At 36.3% G+C, this 27,718-nt stretch overlaps 1 protein-coding gene across 1 annotated transcript in view; it reads right to left on the bottom strand.

Annotated features, from left to right (window-relative positions):
* Positions 1-27,718, bottom strand: part of Elp4 (Elongator complex protein 4) — a 36,327-nt gene that overhangs the window by 7,932 nt on the left and 677 nt on the right. Inside the window, exons 2-4 of the mRNA XM_081738345.1 lie at positions 13,136-13,171; positions 8,056-8,171; positions 1,216-1,453 (exon numbers count right to left, since the gene is read on the bottom strand). Of these exons, the coding sequence (XP_081594471.1) occupies positions 1,216-1,453; positions 8,056-8,171; positions 13,136-13,171 (390 nt within the window). The remainder of the gene's footprint in view (positions 1-1,215; positions 1,454-8,055; positions 8,172-13,135; positions 13,172-27,718) is intronic.

The raw sequence follows: 27,718 nt of genomic DNA, 5'->3' as shown, positions 1-27,718 counted from the left end.
GTTACAGTTCATTATCTCTTTTCACTTACAAAAAACGGGCAAAAGAAAAATTGTTAGCTTTCGTATCATTTTTAGTAGTCGGCTCCTTTAATAAGACAAATACAAAACATATATTGCATACAGGACAAAAAATACAACTCGATCTTCAAGCAAGTGAAACATCTCTCTACCTTATACCGTACTTTTCATGAGATTACGTTTGCAAATGTTTGAAGCGAGGATTAAACTTATTTATTTCTCGCAAGAAAAGGAACCCATTGGAAAGGAAGGAACTCGCCTACATGTTACCAATATAGAAGTGCAGTAGATGACTTTGAAAAAAGATGCGAGAGAGCAATGAAACTGTTTTCTCCACTGATATATGATATATATACACATTGATTCAATGAATTTTATTTCAGAATAAAATGTTATACATACTTATACGTCATTTTTCCGGAAGAATGTCAGTTGTCACATTCCGAAATGGCGAAATTGGTTTGGCAGCTGACCACATTAAAATATGCCTAGACTCAATACCTGTATGTAGAACTCGAAAAGTCCTAGACGCTAGGTCTCCAAGGCGACTGAAAATACAAATCTGATGCTAACTTTTTTTTTTTTTTTTTTTTTTTTTTTTTTACAGTACTATTTCCAGTTTTTACTTCTCACTAGTTCTGATTTTTGTGTTCTTAGATGGATTAAATACAAATTATAAAGTTCAACATTTCCAGTCTTGAAGCTCAAGTATATTTAACTATGTTGAATTAATAGTATTGTCTATTATATTGCTTTATACTATGCTACGTGTGTCTATGTTCTTGCTTTTGTTAGCAAATTTTTGTTGCTTACAAATTAATCACTAAACGCGCAGCTTCAAATAAAGGATTGGAAGCAATCTCGACAAATGAACGTCGATGAAAAAAGAAAAACTGGTGTTCTAGTATTAAGTCGGAATCAGATAAAGCGATGATGGAATTAAAGAATAGGACATTACTGCCTCAACTGCACTTTTTATACAAGTGACTATAATTTAAGAGTAACATGTAGGTTTATGTATGAAATTGTATTTGAATTATTGGGGCACCTTATTTTCAGAAGTGGTTCTTACGTTAGAAGAAAATTTTTCGAGCTTTACCTGTATAACAAGTAGAAGCGAAAATAATACTGTAGGAACTACCGTACTAGGATGAACTAGTATTCTTATAATTTTTTTAATTCTTTGTCGTGTATTACCTTCAAGTTTCTTACACATTTCTAACCCATTCCAATACGTAATATCTGTATTTTTCACTTTGTTCTCATCCATTTTGGTTGTGAGATCATAATGATGGCCAAACGTGGTAGAGTCACAAGACGATTGAATGGGTGCTAAATTTTCGTAGCGCCAAGCAATTGTCATTTTCTCAGGACTAGCTCTAATATCCAAATCTAAGGAAGCTTCAGTTGGAACGAAACCAGGCAATTCTTCAATCTGAAACAGAATATTCAAAATGTATATAGTACTATAGTTCCAAGAGTAACACTATTAACATATTACGAACAACAAAATTAACATACAGGATTTAATTAAATTCTCGTATTGATTCAATGAACGCCAAAGGTGGTGTATATGATAAAGTTAATATTAGATACCTTATTATATATATTAAAATATATTTATCGCATAATTGACATTTTTTTTTTTTTTTTACTTGTCTCGTTGCAAAGATTTATATCTTTTTCCTAACATTTTTCACCCGCCTATTTTGTCGTGGGCATCATCGAACGAACGAAATTACTTGGGATAAAACTTGAGTTTCCATTCCTTTTTTCCCCCTAGAAGTAAAAACATTTTTCCTTTATATTGAGCCTTAGCTTCTGTAAAGAAAAATCGAAGAATGAAAATAATAATAATAATAATAATAATAACAATAATAATTACTACTACTACTAAAATGAAAATGAAATCTTTGAGTTTTACGTCCCACGGTTATGCCGGTTAGGCTAAAGGAGACGGTGATTATGAGAGATGAGTGAAATGGTGGAATGAAAAAAGTGGGAGGAAACGGGAGAACCCCGAGAAAACCCACGAGCACGGTGTTTGTCCACCACAAAGTTCACTTGGCGGGGCTGGGATCGAACCCGGGACCCCAAGCACCAGAGGTGAACGCTCTACCACTGAGCCACCGCGCTCCCTACTACTACTACTACTACTACTACTACTACTACTACTACTACTACTACTACTACTACTACTACTACTACTACTATTACTACTACTACTACTACTACTACTACTACTACTACTACTACTACTACTACTACTACTACTACTACTACTAAACTTCCAGTTTTATGGACAATGTGTTTATTTTAATATTTGTTAATTCAAATGTTGCCAGCTTCCAAAATACCTTGATGTGTAAAGCACGTTAGACACGACCATAAACTTTTTCAAGAGACATTTATGTTCGTATGTAACAAGAATTATTTATCAACAAGTTTATTGACTGTATGTAATACGCTTTACAAATTAAAATTTTGGTACCTGGAAGCACTGGAATTAAACAGATATTAACGCCGTGTGAATGGTGTAGATATACGTCGTCTGCAATAAGAATAGTAGTGCGGTTGGCGAATATATACCCATTGAATTTGATTCTACTGGATTTGACTGTGGGTATAGTAAATATACAGATGGTGATCAGAAAAATGGAAACACCTGAATGAAATTGCAACTTACCAGATTAATATGGTGTCGGGCCACCTTTCGCCTTCAGAACAGCCTTGATGCGACGTGGGATGGAGACATAGAGGTCGTGAATAGCAGCAAGTGGAATTTTACACCATTCCTCGTGCAGCGCATAGGCCAGTTCTGTGAGAGAGGATGATGGTGGAAATCGTTGCCGGAGTCGTATTTCCAAGACGGACCACAGATGTTCAATTAAGTTGAGATCTGGGGATTGGGCGGGCCAGGGGAGGTGTTGAACTTCATCCCGATGTTCCTCAAATCACGCTGCAACAAAGCCAGCTGTGTGAATGGGTGCATTATCATCCTGGAATATGGCGTCATTGTCCGGGAACAACATCCGGACCATAGGATGCAAGTGGACTCCTAAAATTGCGACATAATCGTTGGCAGTGATTCGTCCGCTAAGTGTGACCACAGGACCCAATGAAAACCACAGCATCACCGAGCCGCCGCCATGTTTCACAGTTGGGCGGAGACACTGCAGATCATAAGCTTCTTTGGGCGTTCTCCACACATAAACACGGCCCGTGGTTGGGAATAGGGTGAAGGATGACTCATCCGACCATATCACACGTATCCTCAACGGTCCAAGTTGCATGGTCGCGGCAACATTTGCGGCGTGCGAAAGCGTTATGGTCCCTGATGAGCGGTTTGGCCCGTACAACACGACCCCGTAAGTTCATGTCATGTAATTCGCGGCGGACTGTGATTGTCGAAACAGGGTGGGGGAGGTGCTAATTGAGTTCCTCCCTCACTTGCTCCGCAGTGGGACGACGGTACTGCGTGACAATGCGCTTTAATACCCGGCGTGATCTGTCACTCATGATTTTCTTCCGCCCACTGTTCCGCTTCCCCGATGTGGTTTTCCCGTGTGCTGTGTAGGCCGTCATCACCTTCGACACTATCCCACGCGACACACCTAACATAATAGCCACTTCCGTCACACTCACTCCCCATAACCGCGCACCAACAATTTGCCCTCTTTGAAAATCTGAGAGGTCTCTCATTTTACACTACCTCCGTCTGCTGCAGCCACTGGACACTGCTGTTCCACTGCGCCTGACGTAGTATGGAGACCGACCTAACACACCACCACCAGTGGTCCGGCGCTGCGGGCGCCACGACACCACTGCCAACCCATACATCTGACGTGTTGCCAACTACAGGTGTTTCCATTTTTCTGATCACCATCTGTACTTCGAGATCACAATTTGATTATGGAATTTAGTAGAAGTGTTTTTACAATGGATAGAATAACAAAAATTCTACTTTTATGTCTTTATTCGAACAAATTTTTTAAAAAAATAAACTTTTCCAAAAGCGGATTGTCTCCAAAAATTTCACACTTGAGGGGTTATACTAGAACAATATTGTACATTTTTTTTTTTTGTAGCGGTGGCTTAGTAATATTTATTATGGTTTTAACAACAAATTTATATTATACACAATTTGCTTTGATTTGATTTTCAGTTTAGCGTCCCTTTCAGTAGCGAGGCTACATGAGACGTGGACCTACAGCTTAACGTGGAATCCGTACCACATGAGCTTCCACCGGCAATCAAACCCGGGTCTTCCACGCCAAAGGCGCATACGCTAACCGCTTAGGAGGCTCTATACACAATTTAGGCCCAATATAAAGATGTACATATCTGTGACGGAAATTTAAGAAAATCAGGACGCAAGCGGAGTATAAACTCATGTTTTATTCCAAGAAATTTTGTTTCTCTGATGATGCCCAAAAAGAAAAATGGGCAAAATATATCAAGAAAATAAAATAAAACAACGCAAATAAAGAAGGGGGAAAAAGTCATTATTTATACATAGTTGCACACAAAAAGAATCTTTAACATTGTATATTTTTTTCAATATAATCTTTTTCTACTTCTAACATTATATAACTGTGTTAAAAAAATAAGAAATAATAATAATGATGTACTCATTACTTGAATAATAATAATAATAATTATTATTATTATTATTTAAGTTGAAGAGTCTAACAATTCTTTATAATTTCATCTATCCTGTACGTAGAATGATGCAACATACTAACTTGAATAGTGTGCATGGATAAAATCTTTATATTTAATCAGTTTAAGTCTACAGAACTCACTATCCATTTGTTTAAAATCTGCTACATGTATTTTAAAAAGTTCTTCAAGCACTCATTATCGCAAACGAAAGGGTAAAAGTAAAAACATCTTGGAATGTCATAATAGTATATAGAACAATCTGACAGCTCTACCATTATCTTCGTTTTGCCATATTGCTTGATATCAAAGAGTTGCCAATAATTAAATCATTGGCATCGTCGCGAAAACATTATGATCAGAATCCAGTTCTTGTCCAGGATAGCTATCTAACTAACTAAAACTAACTTTATGACCTATGGATCCTGGAGGTTGAATGACGCATTCACAAAAGCTCTTCATTGACTTCTTTCCTTAGACAACTGGATCTAGTTTTTTCTATTTTGTATTCCTATTTTTGCGAGACCCATCTTAACATTGTCCTCCCATTTGCACCTACATCTTCTAATGGGTCTTTTTTCAGTTGGGTTTCCAGTTAAAATTTTGAAAACGTTTCTACTTGCTTCCATTCTAACTATATGACCTGCTAACCTGAGCCTCCTCGACTTGATGACCCTAACAATGTAAGATAAATGGCATGCATTATGCAGTTCCTCGTTATGAACTTTCCGCTATTCTTATTGCCGTCACTCTTGGGTGCGAATAGTCAGGATTTTATTGTCAAATAATTTCAGTCTGTTTCTTTCCTCAAAGTAAGCGACTACGTTTCGCAATCAACCAGGACAACAGGCATGATTATCTTAATATATTTTAAGCTTTATACTCTTCGACAGAATTCGCGAAGACAAATGATTTTGGACTGAATAATAACACGTATTCCCTGACTTCAATCAACATTTAATTTCTTCATGGTTACGATTTTGGTCTGTTAATGTTGACCCTAGATATCTGATAGTATTACCTTTGTCGAAAGTACTATTTGATATTTTAACGCGTCTATAATTTGCAGTATTATGGTTACGACAATAGAAGATTACTACCATTTTTTTTAACCTTCACAGTCCTTTCATTATTATTATTATTGGGTTTACTTGTAACTTTATTTTTTTTAATGATGAAGAGGATCATTTATTTGTGTTTTATTATTCTCGAACATCTCTTAATTCTGGCAGAATTGTTTTCTTTAGTGATACCTATAAAAATCCATTCGCACGAACAAGAAACTTAGGAAACCTCGTTATTGACCATTTCTTCGTAAAGTAATCTTTATAGCTGTAAGATAGTCCTCAATGACCTTTCCCAGCTTCGCTATTCCATTTAAACCACAACTATTATGTATCTTTTTTAATCGTTAATCGATCTACGATTAGGCAACCTGATCATACCTGTATCTTACTTGAGCTCTCACCAGTGGGAGCTGTGCTTGTTGAATTTTCCCCACCGTAGAGCTATCACGTTGTGGTCTAAAAAAGAAATGAGACAAAAAAAAAAAGAAATAAACTGCTCTTCTGAAATCGGAAAATGGAATAGTTATCCCATATATTACCTTGAAAAATGACAGAGGAAAATTGATTGATAGAAGTATCCAATGTACTCTATCAATAGATCCATTACTAAAAGTAGAATCCGAACAGTCCTCGATTTGAAGCGACACGATCCCCACGTAGTAGTAATACTTCCACTCTGGGACAGATGTTGACTGAGATGCCGAATTTTAAACCATTTGATATATATTGCCTAAAGAATATATTGAAAATGAAACGAAATCTTTGAGTTTTACGTCCCATGGTTATACCAACCTAGCCTAAAGGAGACAGTGATGATGAGAAACGAATGAAATGAATGAAGTGGAAGGAAGCGGGAGAACTCCGAGAAAATCCACGAACACGGTGTTTGTCCACCACAAAGCCCACTTGGCGCGAGCTGAGATCGAACTAGAGACCAAAGAATATATTGAATAGATATGATTTAAATGAAACAATAAAACCGGGAAAGAATACTTAAAATACCTTACAAATTATAAAATTAAAACTAAAATTCCTGCCGCAGCCCTTAGGGAGCCATGACCTATAGCCGACTCATAGCACTCATGCTTGGAGTGATGTGTGATCAGCATAATGGCTCCCCTCACTGTTCATACTAGCTTTGTAGACAGGAGTTTGCTACTTCTTTCTTAAAGTAGCTTCCAAATGTCTTCACGACGTTCAGTTGACTCCGTAATGCGAACGACATCTAGTGAGTATGAACAGTCACTCATCCTTCATCACAGCAGACCCAGGACAGATTGACTTCCCTGATCTCATGAGAAACGGTATCACGGGGTCGGCATGAATTATAAAATTACTGTACGGATCTTATTGAATATCAAGGATAGGAATACAATATTTCAAGAAGAATTAAGAGATATTTGAGGATCGTAAAAGGAACGTTCATCCTGTGGGCTTTGAAATCGTTATAAACAAATCTCGCTTTATAAAATATATAAGTCAACTACTAATATTGAAGGGGCAGTAGAGACATTTTTTAGTACGAACTAAGTATGCGCTTTTAAATTTATACCGGAACAACTGAATCCCAATTTTAGATGTTTTCGTGAAATGTAGGAGGCGTGCCAATTACTTAGGTCAGTCATTTGTAACTGGATGCACTGTTATGTCATAGGTTGCAGTTCCCCTTCCCAGTAAACTATACAAAGAGGGGAAGGAGAAGGCAGGTAGCCAGGCGTAGAGTGGTACAGTGGTGAGTCATTACAGGGTATTCCATGGTTTTGTAGGCATACTACTCGTGGATCCTCGACTAAGTGTATACCGCCAACACCCGTCTCTTCCATCGCCTACCTCGTCCCCGTCTCTTCTTTGCTCTGTGCTCTCTCTCTCCCCTTTTCCTCCGGTCATAAACGTGTGTTCTTACGTCATACACTGGCCAACTGAAAGTGACTGATTTAGCTAGTAAGGACATTGAGTCCACGCAATATAATAAGACGAAGATAATGGCAGAGCCGTTGGATGTGCCCTATGAGTAATTATGTACGAGGTTTCAACCTTTCAAGGAATTTTTACACTTAAGCTAAGGATGATTTTACCTGTAGTTATACCCTCTTATGAAATTTTATTGAAGTTAGAGTATTAAAATGTTTGTCTACGACTACGATAATATGCTCTTTTACAAAGAGCTGAGTGGGCAGTCTTTTTTTAAATTAAAACTTTATATTACTTAATATATCAGATAATGAACTTCAAAGAACTTGAAACATTGTATTAGACTTTGAATAGACGGATGGTAAGTGGTGTATTTATCTTACTTGGAGACACTTACTATTGTCTTTGGATTCAGATCCAAACTTGCTACAAAGAGAGAATGGGAACACATCACTCCTTCTGCCAGAAAATATTTGGTCAATAGTTTCGCGTATGATCCATATGTATCTTCCTCTGTAATAGAAAGCATTGTTAAGTACAAATATATATAGCATGATAAAACACAATTAAAATAGCTGTAAAACGTATTAACATGTAAAAACCTTTTCACCCTTTCCTTTCTGTTGGTGTTTTGTGTTATGGAAAACCTATATTTTATTTATTGTATGCTTTCAAATACATGTCTAGATAAACCAGAATTAACCCCGTGTGGATATTTAAGATTTCTAATGTGCTCAGTTAATGATGCGTTATTAACTGGTTATCACTGCTCAGATGATCAAAAATAACCGAGACAGTCTTCAGATGATCAAGAATAACCGACAGCCTTTAGATGATCAAAAAATTCCGGGACAGTTGCAAGGCTTAACCTTTAAACTATCTTATTGCTCGTAATCGAATTTTCTTTTGTTAGCGTTCTGTTGGTGACATCATGTCTTACCTCCTGTAACAACGTTATTAGTGTGTGTTTATCATAACCACTTAATTCACAAATTTAGTAATTTTTTACCTCCTCCTTAATCTTCAGTCTTCGATGTGATGGTAAGCACTCTCCTGGAGAAATTTTCCCAAGTGTTTAATTAATTACAAATTGATACGATGAGACGCATATCTACAAACTGTAAATAAAAATTCTCGTACCGTAGAACATCTAGCGCAAATATTTATTTACAATAACTTAGAATCTTAATTCTCATGCCACATATAGGTATATGAAGGAGCTGATTTTGAGTTTAACGTCCCTTTCAGCAGCGAGGCTATATGAGACGGGACCTACTGATTAACGTGGAATGCAAACCACATGAACTCCCGCCGGGAATCGAACCCGGGTCTCGCACACCAAAGGCGCGTACGCTAACCGCTTAGTCACGAAGAAGCTCTAGGTATATGAAGGATAAATATAGCATTACGAACCGCCATTTGATGGTTTTGCATACAAGACTAACATTCGCATTAGTACTTTGAAATTCTAAATTTCGACTGTACCTGTCCGCCTTGGTCACGATAAATTGATATTTAAAAAATGGATATAAAGATCTGAAAAGAAACTACGAAGAAACTACCATACAAGCTTTAAAAAATTATAAAAGTCATAACTGAATTTGTGGGGGTCAGGTTGACAAAATATTGTTGTAGTTTTAATGTTGCAAGTTATTTATTATTAAAACCTTTGTAGCAGTAAATTTTCAGTTTATTCTTTTCAATTCTTCACTCCATTTTCTTATAGTTGACACACTGAATTTGCAAAGTAATAGCACGAGGAATTATTAAGGTAAGTTCCTTGACTAAAACAAGTTTATGTACATGGAGTTCAAAGTAATCAAACACAAAGTCAGTCAAAAATAGTTCACAATTTTAACATTTCGTTATCTCCCGTCAGTCAGATATTTTTCAAATTTAAAAACCGACGACAAGTTGTCAGTAGGAGCTCACTAGGTGAACCCAAAATCAATGGCTTTAAAACTTTTGATACAACGAAACTGTTTCTTACCGAAGGAAAAGGTCTTTTAACTCCAGCATAAACTTTTAAGTTACGTGCATTTTACAGTACGATACAGATTTCGTGTAGAATTACGGAGAATTATATGCGTATACCAAGTGTGTGTCAATGAAGGAAACAATTGGTAGTGAATGCTACGATTCTTGGTTACTCCTTTGACAAGGATTAGTTTTCGAATATCGTGAACAGACTTCATAAAAAGTACAACCCTTGTAATATTACAGTAAAACTTGTAAAAAATCGTAATTTTATAACGGTATTACCATAAAATTACAATTGCACAAGACAGATTATAAGACTATTTGAATCTTCTATTGCATATTATTGGCAAATAGACACAAATACAGAGTTCCATATATCACATTATTTCTCTCAGCCACTGAGGTAATTCTTCGAGCGGGCTTCGTTCACGCTATAACAAAGGGATGTTTTGAAATAGTTAATTTAGTATTACACTTTGAACAATCGATTACAAACAGCCAGATCTGAATAATACAGAACACAATTTATTTTTGTGCTTTACGAATATTTCAAAGTTCAGGCTGAAGAGGAGTGCCCGGTAGATGATGTCACTAAATAAAGGAACGGTTTTGTCAAGTGGAATATATATATGCAGAAAACTAGATAACTTTGTATGTTATTATTACTTATTTCTGTTATTTTTTTAAATTATGTGAGAACTTCGCTCTTGTAGCATACACGTTTTGGAGATAGAAGCTCTGCGCGACGATCCTCCAAGTTACACGGTGACTACCAGTGTTTCTCATGTGCTTCGGAACCCACACTAAGCTGTATGCCCAAATCTCGTATAGTCATGCAGCTGTATAGGACTCTAAACTCCAAATCAAAATTAACTAATCGATAAATTATATGATTAATTTGTAAAGCAGCAAGATTTCGGGCTAAGCATTTCCTTTTAAATCCATATACTTATTATTATTCTTTCATAATATTGATACCAAGGCACCAGAATAACTTGAAATCAGTCACAGCCAGTGATGTAAATTTTCCGGATTCATAAAAACAAGATGTAAAATGTGTTTGTAATAAGCCGTAAAATTATTGTCTGAATAAGGTTTCATGAAGCGAAAATCTAACGATTCTTCATTCCTGCAAAAATGTTTCAAAAACTTCAATGTATTCTTCCCTCAGAATTCACCTCTGATCTCACAAAATCACATTTCTTTAATTTAATACGCGTAAGATGATGTTTTCTCATAGCTTTAAACATAATAAAATCAAAGCATTTATTCTTATTGTTTGTTTCGAAAATAATCTACATAAGGAACTGGAATTTTTATGTTTTATGTAGTTATTTCATTACATAGGCTGGCGTATATGTGAAGAAATAGTGGAATTTTCTGTTTTTGAAATAACTGATAAATTCACAAAGGTTTCTTTTCGCTTTCGTGTTACATTTTAAACAATGGGATGAGATATTTGCAGGATTGGCAAAAGCCATGGTTATTGAAAAAAATAAATAAATAAAAAATGGTATATTTGGTTTAAACCTTTTTTTTTGTTTAAATCAGGTTTTTTGTTTAAATAATTTGTTCTATGTATTTATATTACATATGGACAGAAATAAGTCTGTTTCGCCTTGGTGTTATTATGCAACAATAGGGTTATGTTGGAAGGGTCACATAAGCTTAAAGCGGAATCCAAACCGCTTCTCGGCTTACATCCAAGAGAAAATGTCTATTTGGACACGCCGGGACTAATTGGCCACAAATATGATGAGTTTGCCCATTTACTCACGAAGGACTCCTGATAAAAATACGTTGTACTTATCTTTACGTAGGCCTACTTGTTAATACAATTGTCAAGAGTTATTTCAGAAGGAAAAAAAAAAATACACAAGTAAAAACATTATACAGAATTATATATAAATCGGGAATCTCCCGCTTTAGCCACTGGGAAAATCCTGTTTCATTACATTTGCATGTAAAATTTTAACATTTGCGTATCGTAATCGGTACGCTAAAGCTGAGGTATTAAATTACAAATTTAGTATGTAGATATCATTCAATAAAATTAAAACGAAGTTCAACCCAAGCTAATGTTGGAAGTTATGTACGTAGGCAGTCGATAAATTTTGCCAATTTCTATCAATATATTTAAGCAACCTTGGTTTCTTCATAAAACAACAGGCATTCAGGCAAGCAGAAATATAGTTTGGTTTCGTTTCATATTTAGGCTTAATCTCCTTATGAAATACCGAGGTTATTAAGGAGAATACTTTCGCTTAAAATGACACTCGAACCGCTACTTGGTTTATACTTGAAAGGAGGGTTGTGGTTCGACCGAGAATTAAAAACGGGACACCTTGATTAAAAGGTGAAAAGGAGATGAAACTAATGTAGATGATTTGATATGTGGAAATGTCACCATGAAGTTCACATGAATTAAAGCATTTTTCTTTCTTTCTTTTTTCTTTTTTTTCTTTCTTTTTTTTTTTTTTTTTTTTGTTTGTTTGGTTTAAACCAGCCAACCCTGGATATTTGTACTCTACGAACTCGATTTATGTTCCCTGGACTTTACACCCCCCCCTCCACACAGAGAGAGAGAGAGAGAGAGAGAGAGAGAGAAAGAGAAAGAAAGATAAAGACAGAGAAGCACTATGGAAATTTTTACTTGCCAAGTCGAACGGAAAATTTTCCGGAAAAATACAAAAAACTTTTCCACCTCACATCACTAGTCACAACAGAATTGTTCCAACGTTTAGAAACTAGGTATGGTTGGAAGCAAGGCACAAGCTTTTCCACATACCAGCTAGTATTCTGATTCCAAAGAAGTAACCAGTTAACATGGCGAAACGATCATGGAGCTGGGCGTTCGTCATCTTTTTCCAATGAATCACTTTCGTTCAGCTTATTATCAATGGGTTTATGAATTTAAAAGATTTACTATTTAAAAAAATGCAAGAACTAATTGCAGCATCTTTCAAACATAAAATATTTTCAATTATCTGGAGAACTTGACAATCATTATGGCTCCGTGTACATGTCATGAGTGGAAAATTTTAACTTTTTAACATATTTTGTTATATTGAACGAAAGACCTCAGCCAATCTTCTCCGGCAGGCAGTTAGCCCTTTTCGTATCATATAAAAACTATGGTAAGGAAAATCTTTGCAGCTAAGAACTTTAATACTAGTAGTTTAGTAATAAGCACGTATTGCTTTAGAGAACTAATTTTAGCAGTAGTCAAATTATTTAGGTTACACATTTTCTTTTGAATTCTTTCAGAGTGCAATAATTTTAAAACAAGGATATACATAGTTTGAACTCATGTTTATACCATGTTTTTTCTTGTCTTAAATGGTGTTTTCAGATTTGAAGAATTTCTGTGTTATTGAGTAACAGCCTACTAAAGTGAATAAATAGTATCTTTATAAAACAATCTGGGTTCATAAATTATTCCTTATGGAACTGTACTACTTTTAGTTCACAGCAAACATCAAATCAGACAGACATACCTAACAGCGTAACAGTACCCACGGCCAAGCCTCCACCTGCAGAAAACAAATGTAAACAGTTAATAATGCGTGTTATATGCGTCCTGTTGAAAAAACATACACTGCATTGAATATTATTATGTAGTAGTAAGAACAACAACAACAATTACTACTACTACTACTAATCTAATAATAATAATTACTATTATATTATTATTATTATAACTTTGAGAGCTGCGAACGGCTAGTAAGCAAAAATACAGCACTTGTAAAAATATTACATCAGCAAGAAAAACAGCAAACATTGATGACAAATTAAAATAAGCAATTAAGATATTGAGCCGAGGCAAGCCCTCCTAACCCTCTACCACAGACTAAATAACAACAGCATTAGTATTATAATAAATATTGGACTATGTTTAACAAATTTAAAATAGCAACGTAACACACCAACGTCACCGAACTACTTTAATAACAATATCGTCTCAGAATACCAACTAACGAACTAATATCATTTCAAGTTAAAAAGTAAAATCTTAGTCCTGGAGCGTCTTTCTTGGACGAATAACCGATTGCATGGCACATCAATTCGTATGCAATTATTGGCGCAAGCACCACGAAAATAACAAAGTAGAAAGTCATAGAGAACCATTTTAATCAACGAAAGTCAAGGATTTTTGACGACTATTGTAAATCTGCACGCATATTACAAATCTATACGCAATTCGTTGTTTACAATTTTAGGTTTACAAGTAGGGTTACTAGTGTAAAATCATTACAAGTGCTTTCCAACGGATAAAATAAGGGAGTGTGTATTGTGGCAGGCCGGCGGTATGTGTTTGCGTAGACCGGCACCCACACAAAAAAGTTTAGTAACGAACCAAAATTCTTCTGAATTGATCAGTAAAGTTTCTGCAAACTACTAATTATAACTGGAGCGGCAAAGTTACAAACTGGAACAGGAACTCAGCTAACTGAAGATCTTAGTTTTACAGAGTAGTGCTGGCGGAGGCCAAGACTAAACTTCTAAGAAAAGCAGATGTTCGTTATCTCGATTAAGACTTAATAGCCAACAACCTTTTGGGATATGCCAAAACAAAAGAATATGTTCCTTGCAGTATGCCTGCGGTTTATTAGTTCTATTGATAATGCAAGTCCACGAGCCCTTGGGCGGTGTGTTAGAAAAAGTGTCCAAAAGAAAGTTACAACTTACGTGAAGACTTGTTCCAATCAACATACTCACTAACAAAAGAAAACTTACTAACAAAACAAAAGAAAAACTCCACTAGACTGGAAGGGTACGAGTCAGTCTTAGTACAAGGCTCAGGTATACAGGTGTAACTATTATCTATTCCAGGCAACCTGATAGGAAACTCACCTCTCTCCCAACACTCTCCAGTACAGAGGGGAAAAGCAAGCCGTTGACCTTCACAGGGAGGGAAGCTTTTCTAATAAACAGAATCGTGTAAACTCTAAATTCGTAAGTCAATTCGCTCGCACCTGATGTTGAGAAAGCACTGCTATTTCTTTTACCTGTCAACCCCGAATAAAAAACAATTACTGTTTTTAATTTTTGTTTTTAAGAAAAGTTTTCTTTCAATTTAAGTTTTGGCTTTAGTCCTATTTATTAAACTGCATTTTTAGAAATAAGAACTAATTCGTTATAAAGTTAATTTCCACCATTGTTTCACTTAAGAATCGGGAAAGGAAGCAAACCAATCCTGTCGATATTCTGTCTTTATTTGCAATTTCAAGGAAGGTAGTCTTCTGGTTGTCTAATTATCGAGTACGCAGACTATCGACCTGTGCAAGTATTGTATGAATTTAGCGTGTGTGGCGACTACATTACATATAGAGTCGTGTGAAATTAATGCATATTAAATTGTATTTTGTATCCATTATATTTTGTATAGTTTATATTATCTGAAACAAATTTTAGTCCATATTAAATTGTAAATAATTACGTATTTAGTGCTTTGTGAAGCGACAATTAATGATGCTTGCAGTAGTTCTGTGATAAAACATGAGCCCGGGAAAGCGTTACGAAGTGGTGAGATGCGTTGCATTTTGAATGTATTCCATGCATTAAGAGAACAACACCCTAATTTAACTGTTTAAGAATTAGCCGACATGACTGGGAAACAGGCAAGTGTAGGAAAGTCAACTGGTTATAGAATTAGGCGGGAGGCTAAAATTAATGAAAATAAATTTAAAAGTCCCAAAAATATGCGTACAAGTTGTAATGCTCCGCTATTGTACATCTACACCATCGCATTACAGGATATTCGGAAGAAGGGTAATAAGCGTTCTGGTCCGCATCATATGATGTTAAAATTAAAATGTAAGAAAACTTTTTTCGAATCGTTATTAGATAATAGTCGAATTGAGGATGTACATGTAAATTAGTGTTTTGTGCTGAATAATTTAGATTAAATATGCAGCTCTAAATTAACCAAAGCCTCGGATCGACATGTATATTGCAAAGTCCAACTGTATTGTAGCAATATTTTGCCTCTGATACTGTATGCAGTTAAGAAGATACATAGGTGAGAAACAATATTTTATGATTTCAAGTTATGAGTATATCGAATGTCTAATGTTACCTTTTGGAAACAGCTCGATGGAATCTAATGTTAAGTAATGTTGATGGAATATGAATTATTTTAATGTAATGAAAAGTATTCGACGATTATGAATGTATAATGAATATTAATGATAATAATACTTGAAATGTTTTAATGTAAAATATAATTCAGAAGAAGCTGTTCAAAAGTTAGAAATAATTCGATTAAAATAAAGTAATCCTATGTTATTTTGTCTGTACCTATACTGCGTGATCAGTATGATAAATCATGTGGCTTTATGCATTGATTGACTATCTATTCGCCAATTATCAGAGGTTATATCAAATGTAATCCTGTACTATACTGTTGGAGTTTCTCATCAGCACACCGAACCACCAAATTTCTTTTACAAGGAAAACACGTACCTGTGTGTGTGACAAGGTGCATTTCATAAAAATGGCGACCGTGACAAAGGACTTTCGAGGTGCAGATGAAGAATACGACGGCAGTGAAGACAGTAATAGTAGAGTAAATACTACAGTTGGATGCAGCAGCATATGTTCGATTCGAGGTATAGCAATGAAAATGTTGTTTACGAAGAATAATATTAAGGACAGTAAAGAAGAACCGAAAGAAAAAGATAAAAGGATAAAAGAATCAAAAGAGAAAGAAAATAAACATAGACACAGAGAAGAAAATGAAAAGAAGAAAATAATACAAAACAAAAGAGGAGATGTAAAGGACAAGAAAGAAGTAAATAAAAGTCAAAGCGATATAAAAGTTGATAAGAAGGAGAAGAAACATAAAAGTAAAGACAAAGAAAAAAGAGAAAAGAATGAAAGAAGACACGAAGGTCACAGGGAAAGTCAACCAAAGGAGAAAGAAAATAGAAAACACAGACACAAAGACGAAAAGGAAAAAGTAAATAAGATACGACCAGATAAACATTCGAAAGTGGAAGAAAGTAAGCATAAAAGCCACAACCAGTGGACTTTGAAGAAAACGGATTTTGAAAACTTATTTATCAAAGAAATGGATTGTTGTATGATGAGACATTGGAAAGATTTCGAAACAAGTCTCGAAATCCATATTAACCAAAAGTTATCATCTCTAATTAAGCAATTTGATAATAAGTTTTTGGAACTTCAGTATGAGATGAATGAAGGCAGAAAAGAGTGTGATAAGATAATTGATGTAGGAAAGGAATTAGTGGACATCCCAAAGATAGAATTGGAGGAAGTTGGAGAGATCGAAGAAGACAACTTGAAGGAAAAACAAATAAAGGAATTTGAGGACGAAGAACTTATGGTGAAGGAGCAAGTGAATATAAAATCTAAAATACAGCAGAATGAAATTATTGAAGAAAAAAGCTCCGTAGGTGAAGATATTAGCACATCAGCGTTAGAAAACCCACTTCCAATGGAAAGTAAAATAACATGGTGTCACCAAGGTCATTCGAAGAGAAAATTCCGTACGCGAATAAAGAAACGTAATTGTGCAGTGTGTGGTAAAAGAAGAAATGGTAGACACCAGTGTCTGCGGAAACAAATGGTGAAAGAAATTTCTAAGAAATTGAAGAAAGATAAAGGAAGTTACAAGAAAATAGTAGCCTATAATAGAATTCATCATGCTGAAATCGAAGAGGATACAAGACAGAATGAGAAGTGTGCATCAGAAGAAAGGAAAGATCAAGTGAAGATAAAACCCACACTCACTAGAAGAATTAGTAAGCCAAGACTCGGAAGTCAACGCAAGAAACTTGGACAGAAGAAAAAGAAGAAATGGAAAATGGATGAGAGATGGAAATATCGTAAGAGGAAGGACAAGAAAATGGAAAAAGAAAGAAATGGAAGGATTCGAAATAGAAAGAAGGAAAGAAAGAACTTAGGATTCGAAATTCCAGATAGAGAATCAGGACGAAAGGAAAAAGTAGAAATTCAGAGTTGGAAGCGGAGGAAGAAAAAAATCAGTTTAGAAATAAAGAAAATTGGAAGAAAAAACTCAAGAGTCTTTTGGAAACAAACTAGGAAGAAAGGAAAGAAAGAGTTGGAAGTCCGTAAAAGACATAGGAAAACCTGGTTGCAAACAAGATTGCAAGACTTTGTGTTCGACACTGGTTGAACTATTCAAGTTCAACCCTACATTGCGAAGATGTTGTGTTTTGACATGTGTGAAGGTTAATTTTGTTCAGTGATATTTTCATGTTCAATGTGTTCTTGTTATGATCTGTTTATTGAAATTTTATTAATTTGATTGATTATTGTGTGTGGTGAAACCATTAAGTTATTATCTTTAAAGGAAGAAAATTTTGTTATAAAAGAAATGAATATAATTTATTCTGAAAGAGACCCTACTAAGTTACTAAATTGTTATGAAATCGTGCTGCATTTAAACATTGGATCATCGCATGATACATTTTTAAAAAAATTAGTGAACACTAAAAAATTTTATCGAATGAATTTTTTTTTTTCAGACAAAGGGGAGTCTGTAATGCTCCGCTATTGTACATCTACACCATCGCATTACAGGATATTCGGAAGAAGGGTAATAAGCGTTCTGGTCCGCATCATATGATGTTAAAATTAAAATGTAAGAAAACTTTTTTCGAATCGTTATTAGATAATAGTCGAATTGAGGATGTACATGTAAATTAGTGTTTTGTGCTGAATAATTTAGATTAAATATGCAGCTCTAAATTAACCAAAGCCTCGGATCGACATGTATATTGCAAAGTCCAACTGTATTGTAGCAATATTTTGCCTCTGATACTGTATGCAGTTAAGAAGATACATAGGTGAGAAACAATATTTTATGATTTCAAGTTATGAGTATATCGAATGTCTAATGTTACCTTTTGGAAACAGCTCGATGGAATCTAATGTTAAGTAATGTTGATGGAATATGAATTATTTTAATGTAATGAAAAGTATTCGACGATTATGAATGTATAATGAATATTAATGATAATAATACTTGAAATGTTTTAATGTAAAATATAATTCAGAAGAAGCTGTTCAAAAGTTAGAAATAATTCGATTAAAATAAAGTAATCCTATGTTATTTTGTCTGTACCTATACTGCGTGATCAGTATGATAAATCATGTGGCTTTATGCATTGATTGACTATCTATTCGCCAATTATCAGAGGTTATATCAAATGTAATCCTGTACTATACTGCTGGAGTTTCTCATCAGCACACCGAACCACCAAATTTCTTTTACAAGGAAAACACGTACCTGTGTGTGTGACAAGGTGCATTTCAAAGTATTTCCTTCTGGGAAAACTATGACTTCACGAAATCGGCAATTCGATCAAAGGTACATCAGTTCTTTTTCCGTAATGGCTTGCCAGCGTAAATAAAATTCTGGTAGCTGTAAATACCGATGAGGAACTGCCCTGCTTTTCTCACACAACTCTCCATAAACTGTTGAAAATAATGAAATTCAAGTATGTATCGCGCAATAAATGGTCTGTTGTAGTTGATAGGGATGGGATAGTATTATGGAGGAGAAAATATCTCCGTTTAATTAAGGAGTACAGAGCAGACGGTAGAAAAATCTACTATCTTGATTAGACATGGGTAAATGCTTCTCATACTGTGTCAAGGGTAATGGTAGATGAAACTGTGAATTCTAGTTAACAAGCCTTTCTTTCTGGACTCTCCACTGGACTTAAGAACCCTACCGGTAAAAGTAAAATGTTACCTTGGTTTCAGAACATACCTCCTCATCTAGAACTGAACTGCGTTGTAGTCATGGATAACGCATATTATCTCAGTGTAAAGGTAGACCGGGTTCCCACCATGTCTTGGACAAAAAATAAAGTAAAAGAATGGCTGCAAAATAAAAGGATTTCTTATGAGGACTCGTTCGTTAAAACTGAGTTAATTAGTCTTATACCTTTTGCAGTCAAAAGTGAATACTGCAAATATAAAGTGGACAAAATGGCGGCCTCTTCAGGTAGGGAAGTTCTCAGAATACTCCCCCCCCCTACTACCGTACACTTAATCCAATTGAACTAATTTGGAGTGAAGTAACACGTGGCACGAAACAATAAACGTTTTACACTTAGTGAAGTAAAGAATCTTTTGGAGGAAGAGCTAGAAATGGTAACAGGTGAAAAGTAGAAAGATTGTGTGCAACATGTAATGGAGATGGAAGAAACGAAATACTGGGAACTTGACAGGATAACTGACTAAGTTACAGAAAAAAATCGTTAACCTTGGAGACAACAGTGACGATTCTAACGAGAGTGACCAAAATATGAATACAGAGCCTCTGGGGAGCAGCAACTAATACTAATACCTTTTACTCAGTATTATTTGTCCTTCCGTGTGTATTTATATATGTAGATTTTATAGAGGATTTGAAGTAAATGCAAGTAAGCACCCATTAATTGCATTGACCTCCAGACAAGTGTTCTGTGAGAACTCCAAACTTTTGTTGGAGTCGTAGTGGCTCCGTGGTAGAGTGTTCACCTCTGGTGCATGAGGCCCTGGTTCGATCGCAGCTTATGCCAAGTGGGCTTTGTGGTGGACAAGCACTGTTTTCGCAGATTTTTCGGAGTTCTCCCGTTTCCTCCTACTTTTTTCTTTTCATTGTTTCATTCATTCTCGTCATCACAGCCTCCTTTAGCCTACCCGGCATAACTGCGATACGTAAAACTCAAAGATTTCATTTCATTTTCAAACTTCTGTTACTCTCCCTCCCCCCACAACGGTCGTCAGCACTATTGACAACTCCGTTTTTATTAAAATAGTCAAGTAACAATTCAAAAGTCAATTTTCTCTATTATCAATTGACTAGACTCAAGGCCGACGAAAGGGCCGGGCGAGAATAGCAACCGCACAAGGCGCCAAATTTTAGGGGATTTTAGGGGCTTCAAATTCACTATGATGGTTAAGCTCCAATAATTATAATTTTGCTTGCAAACGGCAGACTCAGACATGGGCCTGTTCAAATTACGTGGCATCTGTAGTTACTACTTCGTGTCAGGCTTCAATCAATCTGGAATTGTTTTTCTAAGTCCACCATAACAATGTTTCCTCCATTAATAAACTCAGAAGACTTCAATGTTCATTAATCTTGTATGTGTGATGCTTTTCTGTAAATTTAACGCTGCGTATTAATAAACAACAAATAAATAAAAAATAAATAAAAAGATACTTTGCCACCATCAGATCAGGTGCACAGTCGAAGAGAAAAACGTAGGAAAATGATTTCATTGAAAAATAATCAATAGAAATCAAAGCATTCGCCTGAGTTGAGGTGCTCTGGGTGAGTGTATTATTATTATTATTATTATTATTATTACTATTATTTCAGGTTCTATTGTTATCATCTTAACGCTCTGATAATTTACTCATACATATTGTACTTGGTTTCCGATTTTATATTGTGAAATTATTGAATCAATGCAGTAAATAGCCATTCAATTACCAACCCTGCCATCCCTTGGCATTCCAACATTAAGTCACAACCCCGACTGCCAAAAAAAGAAGGAAAATAAACAATACAACTGTTCAATAAAATTTCAATTGTAATGACACATGTGCTACTTACTAATGCAGGCACAATGTAATTAAGTGCTTTAAAATACGTAGTGTTATTATGAAAGTTGTAATTTATTATTTAGGCCTAGACATATTTAGATACACTTATCTCTGTGTGCGGGGGCTGATGGTGGAACACCAACATTCACCTGTACTTGAGCGTGGTGGGGGAAAAAACTTCTTCTTTTTCCTATCAGCTTATGTGAAACAGAGAATAGTTGATCTACCAGTGAGTTACGGGCTAGCTAGGCAATGAACCTAGAATCTATCCGAATCGGCAATAAATGGGCGAGTAAGGGAATTCCGACTGTCAGCTTCCTAAGTTGACCAGCAGTTTCTGGCGCTACGTCCAGGCTGAAGTCAAGCTTGCAGAAGAAGACTGCCAAGTTCGAAGGAGGCAGGCTTTGCCCGTCTGTTTCCTACGCCGACCAGCGATTATGGGCAGACCCCTGGCTGACGTCAAGCTTTCAGAAACAGAGTGCCAAGTTAGCCAAGAAGATGAGGTATGGAGGCTCCACGAGGGAACCGGGCAGAGTGAGGCAGAGAGCGACGGCAAGGTTTACCAAGAATCACTCGGAGTTCTGGGCTAGGTCGTACCTAAGACATTGCGGACTCCGTCTGGATGGTACAACCTTGAGTGGCCTCAGAACGAGGGACAAGGTGCTTTCAAGGCCCAAAACGCGAGTTCATAAAGGGCTTGAAAGCGTTGCACTCGACACCGATTTTAGTGACATGCGGAAAAATGTAGCAGGTGCAGAAGTTGCAATTTGCCCGTAAGGTCAAAGAATGATCATGCGTGGTAGTCGAAAAAGTTCCTTGGGGAGGAACAAAATAGTTGTTACCAACCTGAAAAGAAAGTTGATTGGTGTGCGCCCGGCACTAGAGCCAAAGTCGAGCTGATAGAACTTCCTCTGCATGGGAGGAAAAGACGGTGATTAGAACACGTCATCTTAGGTAACAAACATCATATCATGATTGGTACATGAAAGCATCAGCCGCAAGCGGCGAGGCGGAGCTTGAGTAAGAAGTGTTCTGTGGTGCGCATGCGTGTCTGTGGTTGAAGGTCGTACTCCGTGTAATTATGTGTTGCCCCCCAAAGAGCTTTGAATAAACGTTCTGCATCGAAATATACAATAATCATATTTGGTCTAGGAATTAATTCGTGCGGGTGGACAAGAGATGGCGCAACGAACGGAGCGTCCCACAGTTCCGTGTATCCACACATGTGTTGCAAACCCTGTCATCGCGTATCGTTCGTAGTATAGGGCAATGAATTAAAGCGTCAACAACACCAGTTTGTAGTTAAGTGAACATGGCGCAATTTGTGCCTGATAAAGTGTTTTTGCGGGGTGTCCTGCTGCATTACTTTAACATGCAGAAAAGTGCGACTGAAAGTCATCGTATTTTGGTGGAAGTGTATGGTGACCATGCTCTAGCTGAGCGAACGTGTCAGAAGTGGTTTGCACGGTTTAGAAGTGGTGATTTCGGCTTGGCAGACCAAGAGCGAGCTGGACAGCCAAAAAAATTTCAAGACGAAGAATTGACAGCATTGCTCGAGCAGGATTCGTGTCAAACGCAGGAACAACTTGCAGCAGCATTAGGCGTTGATCAAACAACAGTCTCCAAACGCTTGAAAGCCATGGGAATGATTCAAAACATGTCACATTGGGTTCCACATGAATTGAAAGACAGAGACGTTGAAAGACGAAAAACCATTTGCGAATTGCTGCTTCAACGACAGAGCAGAAAGGGGTTTCTGCATCGAATTATTACGGGTGATGAGAAGTGGATCCATTACGAGAACCCTAAACGAAAAAAGGCCTGGGTGAAACCAGGTGAACCAGGTCCATCACAACCAAAACGAGATATTCACTGTGCAAAGGTTATGCTGTGCATATGGTGGGATATGAAAGGTGTGGTGTACTATGAGCTGCTGCAACCGGGTGAAACTATGAATGGAGAACGTTATCGACGACAATTAATGCGTTTGAAGCAAGCTCTGGCCAGAACACGATCAGAATGGGAGAACAGACATGATAAACTTATTGTTCAACATGATAACGCTCGCCCACATGTCGCAAAACCGGTCAAAACCTATTTAGAAAATGTCGGATGGGAAGTTTTACCCCACCCGCCGTATTCACCAGACGTTGCTCCTTCGGACTACTACTTGTTCGATTGCATGAACAACGATTTGATTGGACAGCGGTTATCGAAACATGGGTCTCTGACTGGATCGCTTCCAAGGATGAGGACTTCTTTCGCCACGGAATCCGTACATTGCCTGACAGATGGGCGAAAGTGGTGGCAAGCGATGGACAATATTTTTCTTAAGGTATTTATGTATTTTGTGTTTGTACTACAGCTTCAATGTGTGCGTACCAACCGCACGAATTAATTCCTAGACCAAATACATGGTAGCATTAAGAGTATTGAACTCAATAAGATTTTATATTTGTAACATGAATCACTTTTCATATAATTTAAAGTAAAATCGCTTAAACCATCCTCAGGCGGCTTCAAAGGAAGCGGAATATTTCAACAAGTTCTTCCAGTTGAGGGTGGCCTTCCAGTTGACCTGCTGAAAAAGAAAGCGGTGTTGCAATTTTCACCCTCTTGCTTACTGATTCTTCAGCAGTCTTTGCAGAAAGACAGTGCGTGTGTGCTTTTTGCTTTCTTTTTTTTAAAAGTCCTATTATATCTAGTTTTTCCATTACTATTTGTTTTCGTTGCATCCTCCTCCTTTCGTCTCCCTTAACTTAAAGGACATATTTATAGGAAGTTAAACTGAAATATTTCATTTAATTTCAATTCAATTTGCACATATTGTAATGGGAAAAAAAAAAAAAAAAGGAATCAATCATTAGTTTCATGATGTGTGCTTACTTTACTCTTGTATAGCGTATTGTTAACATAGCGTAACTTCCATAACGATAACGCTTCAACGAACCAAACATGTTAAGTTGTTTACCCCCCTCCCGTCTGGTACCAGTGCTGCAAAAGATTAGAAAAAAAAATACAATCTTTCATTGCCACACGCAGAAGTCCGTCCTTGACCGCCCCTGTCCATACTTTATATTGGATTTCTTTAATGATTGTTGTGTTAGTGATATTATTATTACATAATGTATCCATCGATAATATAAGTTTAGCGATGGCAACAACGTATCACCTCGACACCAAACACGCGCCGTGCCGTTTATGGCTTATCTGGAGTGTTATTTATGAGAGCGGTTAGGGTAAATTGTTTGCTTAAGTACAAAGAAAGTCGGTTGGGGACCAATAGAACATCTCCACTATATAAAGAGAACACACACTTTTAAAACATGCATAACATCTGTAGTTTGAGAAAAAAATATGCTTCTCTATCTCGCTTCCACAAATAAGGACGAAAAGATTTTGAAACACACAGATTATACTAGTTATTTCTTAACAATATTCTAATACTAATAATATTGATAATAATATGGTTGTAGACATGTGTTAGAAAAACAGTGACTTCTTTGTTGTCTAGAAGGGGGAATCTTTCTTAGCCAGATGGTTGAACTTAAGGTCAACTGAGGGGAAATAACCGAATAGAAGCAAGCAATCGCGACAACAGAGGTTCGCTCTGACTAATAGGAGGCAAAAAATACTCAAGAATTTGTATTTAAAACTAAGTAACTGAACTACTTATTCTGTTGCAAAAATAATAATACAAAAAGGAAAAAAATAATCTCGGATTTGCGCTCACTACAGTATGAAGGATGACGGTATTAAATACTATTGGTCCATGTTCCGTTAAGGGGGTCCATAACTAACGTAACATAACCTAACCTAATATAACGTTATATTGAGTAATCAAGCGAAAATCAATAGAAAGAGGAGAAATTGCAAATTTCGTGTGGAAGAAATCCTCGCTTACGGGTATACGCACAGTCGCTGACGCGCCTTCGACGCCCCCTGCCATGACTCGGTTAGATAGCAATTGCGATTTTCGTGGCCACAGGTAATTTCTTGTTTGCACTATAGGTTTTTATGCCATACATCCGAACGAGATATTATACATAAATCGTAAAAGGATCGTAATTTTTCAACAAGTACTTCTTAGCTCCCTTGAATTTTATCTATGCTAAATGCAGGGTGGATTGATTTAAATCACTTGATTTTTTTAATAAAAATCGTTGATTTAAATCAAATTCCAAAGTAATTTAAAGTGAAAATAAGTAAAGTCCCATTTCTGTTCTGTTATTTCGATTATGAAAGATGATAATCACAATACAATGAGACTCTAATGTACAGTATGTACAGTATAGTATGAAAACAAGTGTAATGCAGAGGATGATTAGGGAAAATCCCGTTTTGAACGGGTAACAGGGCAATCCTGGTTTCTTCTCTTCGTAACATAGGGTTTATATTGTAAATCGTTAACTATTCCAACGGGGAAATCATCATCGACATTTAAGACGGAGATTCTTTTGTGTGCGCATCTATATGTTTGTTCGCAGATAATAGAGCGTATTTGGAAGTGTCCTTTTTTTAAAATTTTATAACTTAGTCAAAATTTATGTATTTCATGCCGCAAGCTAGTTACCTTAAAAATATGCCCCTGCCAAATATCAGCAACTTTTGTGGAAAAAAAAGTGTCACTTTGATAAGCGTTGCTGTACTTTTTCCTTAACGCTTAACCTTTTAAATTATATCACCTATTTTTAGGTGATAGAATAAAATCTCCATTATTCGATTAAAAAGTACCAATAAAGCTTTTTACTTTGTTTTTTTTAGGACTGAAGGCATTGTAGAGCACAGAGCACGTTACATATGCTTTCACGCCTCTCTGCGTCGAGACATAGGATGTGATGACGTCATAAATTTAAAATATTTTTTTGTTGTGCCTATTTTTACTATTTTTTGGTGGGCTTACATTTTGCATTCAGAAGACAAATTCTGCACACTCGTTCAGTGCACCCTTAGTATTTTTCAGATGATTTCAGATCTCTACGCGGAAACCGGGGGGTCCAGAAGGGCAAAAATGTAAAAAGGGTATTTTTAACAAAAAATTGTTTTCTTCGCGATTTTGCCACCTAAGATGGAGACAAATGAATGGTACCATCTGAAAGGCTGTTCTATTCTGAAGAGAATGATGTATGAACCATGATCTTAGGATAAATAGGAATGTCTCAGGAAACTGTTACCTGAGATCCTGTTTTATACGGGAATCTGGGATATTTTTCGCGGGCTTACTTTGCATCTAGAAGTTTGAAATTTTGGACATTCATTCACTGCACCCCTTAGTATTTTTTCAGATTTGTTTCAGATCCTTGCCTTTAAACAGAGGTGGTACAGAGGGGTATAAAGTAAAAAAGGAGATATTTCTTAACAGAAAATCCCTTTTTTTCGTGATTTTCCAGCCCCAGATAGCCTACAGGATGGAGATATTTGAATGATACCGTTTGAAACTGTTTTATTCTGAAGAGAATAGTGTACAAATCATGTTTCTAGGATAAATAGGACACATGAGGAAATTTTTATATTACATCCGGGTCATCTGGGGTATAGTGGGGATGTTCGTAGCTCATGTTTAAATATTTTTCCAGCCCTTACTATTCAAGATAGAAGCTTGAAATCTTGTACATACATTTAGAACACCCTTAGTATTTCCCAGTTGATTTTGAGATCTGGGGTTAAGTTCCAAAGTTGGGAGTCCGTTTCCAGCAAAATTTTTAAAATTTACAGGAAAGATATGGATAATCTTATCGTTTTTGTGGTTGATAATATATAAGAGTCCCGAAAAATCTGTTTATTTGTTATATATAAGCGGTTATAAACATGGGACTATACGGCGAGCGGAGGGAACTACTTGGCGCAAGGTAACCGAACAGTTGCATTGTGGAAAAGAAACGAGCATTTATGTTATCAACATGGCGAATGTACAAGGGCAATGAAGTAACAGTTTTAACATTTGTGAAGCAATACGTTGATAACGAGCAAACTCTTTTACAAGTTTGTAAAGAGCACGGATTAATGAACCTAATAACAAATTCCTGGAAGTGTGGACAGGAGATAACAGGGAAAAAATATGGAGAAAGCGGACGCCCAACTTCGGAATATATGCCGAGATCTGTGCTGGAGGGCCAGAATATTTTGCTTAACTTTTGTACTTTCTTGCCATATTATCTGTATTTTTTTAAATGGTTTAGGAGGTTAGGTTAGTTTTTTGTTAATTTAGGTCACGTTAGGTTAAATATTTAGGGCATTACTCGAGCAGACGGTTCTACCAAATTTTCACACATTCATAGCGTTTTCCGTTTTCTTTTGCAGAACACGCACTAAATGAGGAGCTAGTGTATAAACCACGAACATGCAAGAATGCTATCTACCCGAGCCAGAGCTGGAGCGCAGCAGAGTCTGTAGGGAACAGGCGCGTCAGTGACGGGGGGCATAGGCATAAACGAGGATAGTAGAAAAATACATAAAATATCCGCAATAAATTTTACATAGTGATTTTA

The sequence above is a fragment of the Thermobia domestica genome, chromosome 14 (genome assembly GCF_964235325.1).
Source record: "Thermobia domestica chromosome 14, izTheDome1.hap1.1, whole genome shotgun sequence".
In the NCBI taxonomy this organism is placed as follows: Eukaryota; Metazoa; Arthropoda; class Insecta; order Zygentoma; family Lepismatidae; genus Thermobia; species Thermobia domestica.
Note: the sequence above shows the minus strand (reverse complement) of the source record. Positions and strands in the feature narration are given on the sequence as shown.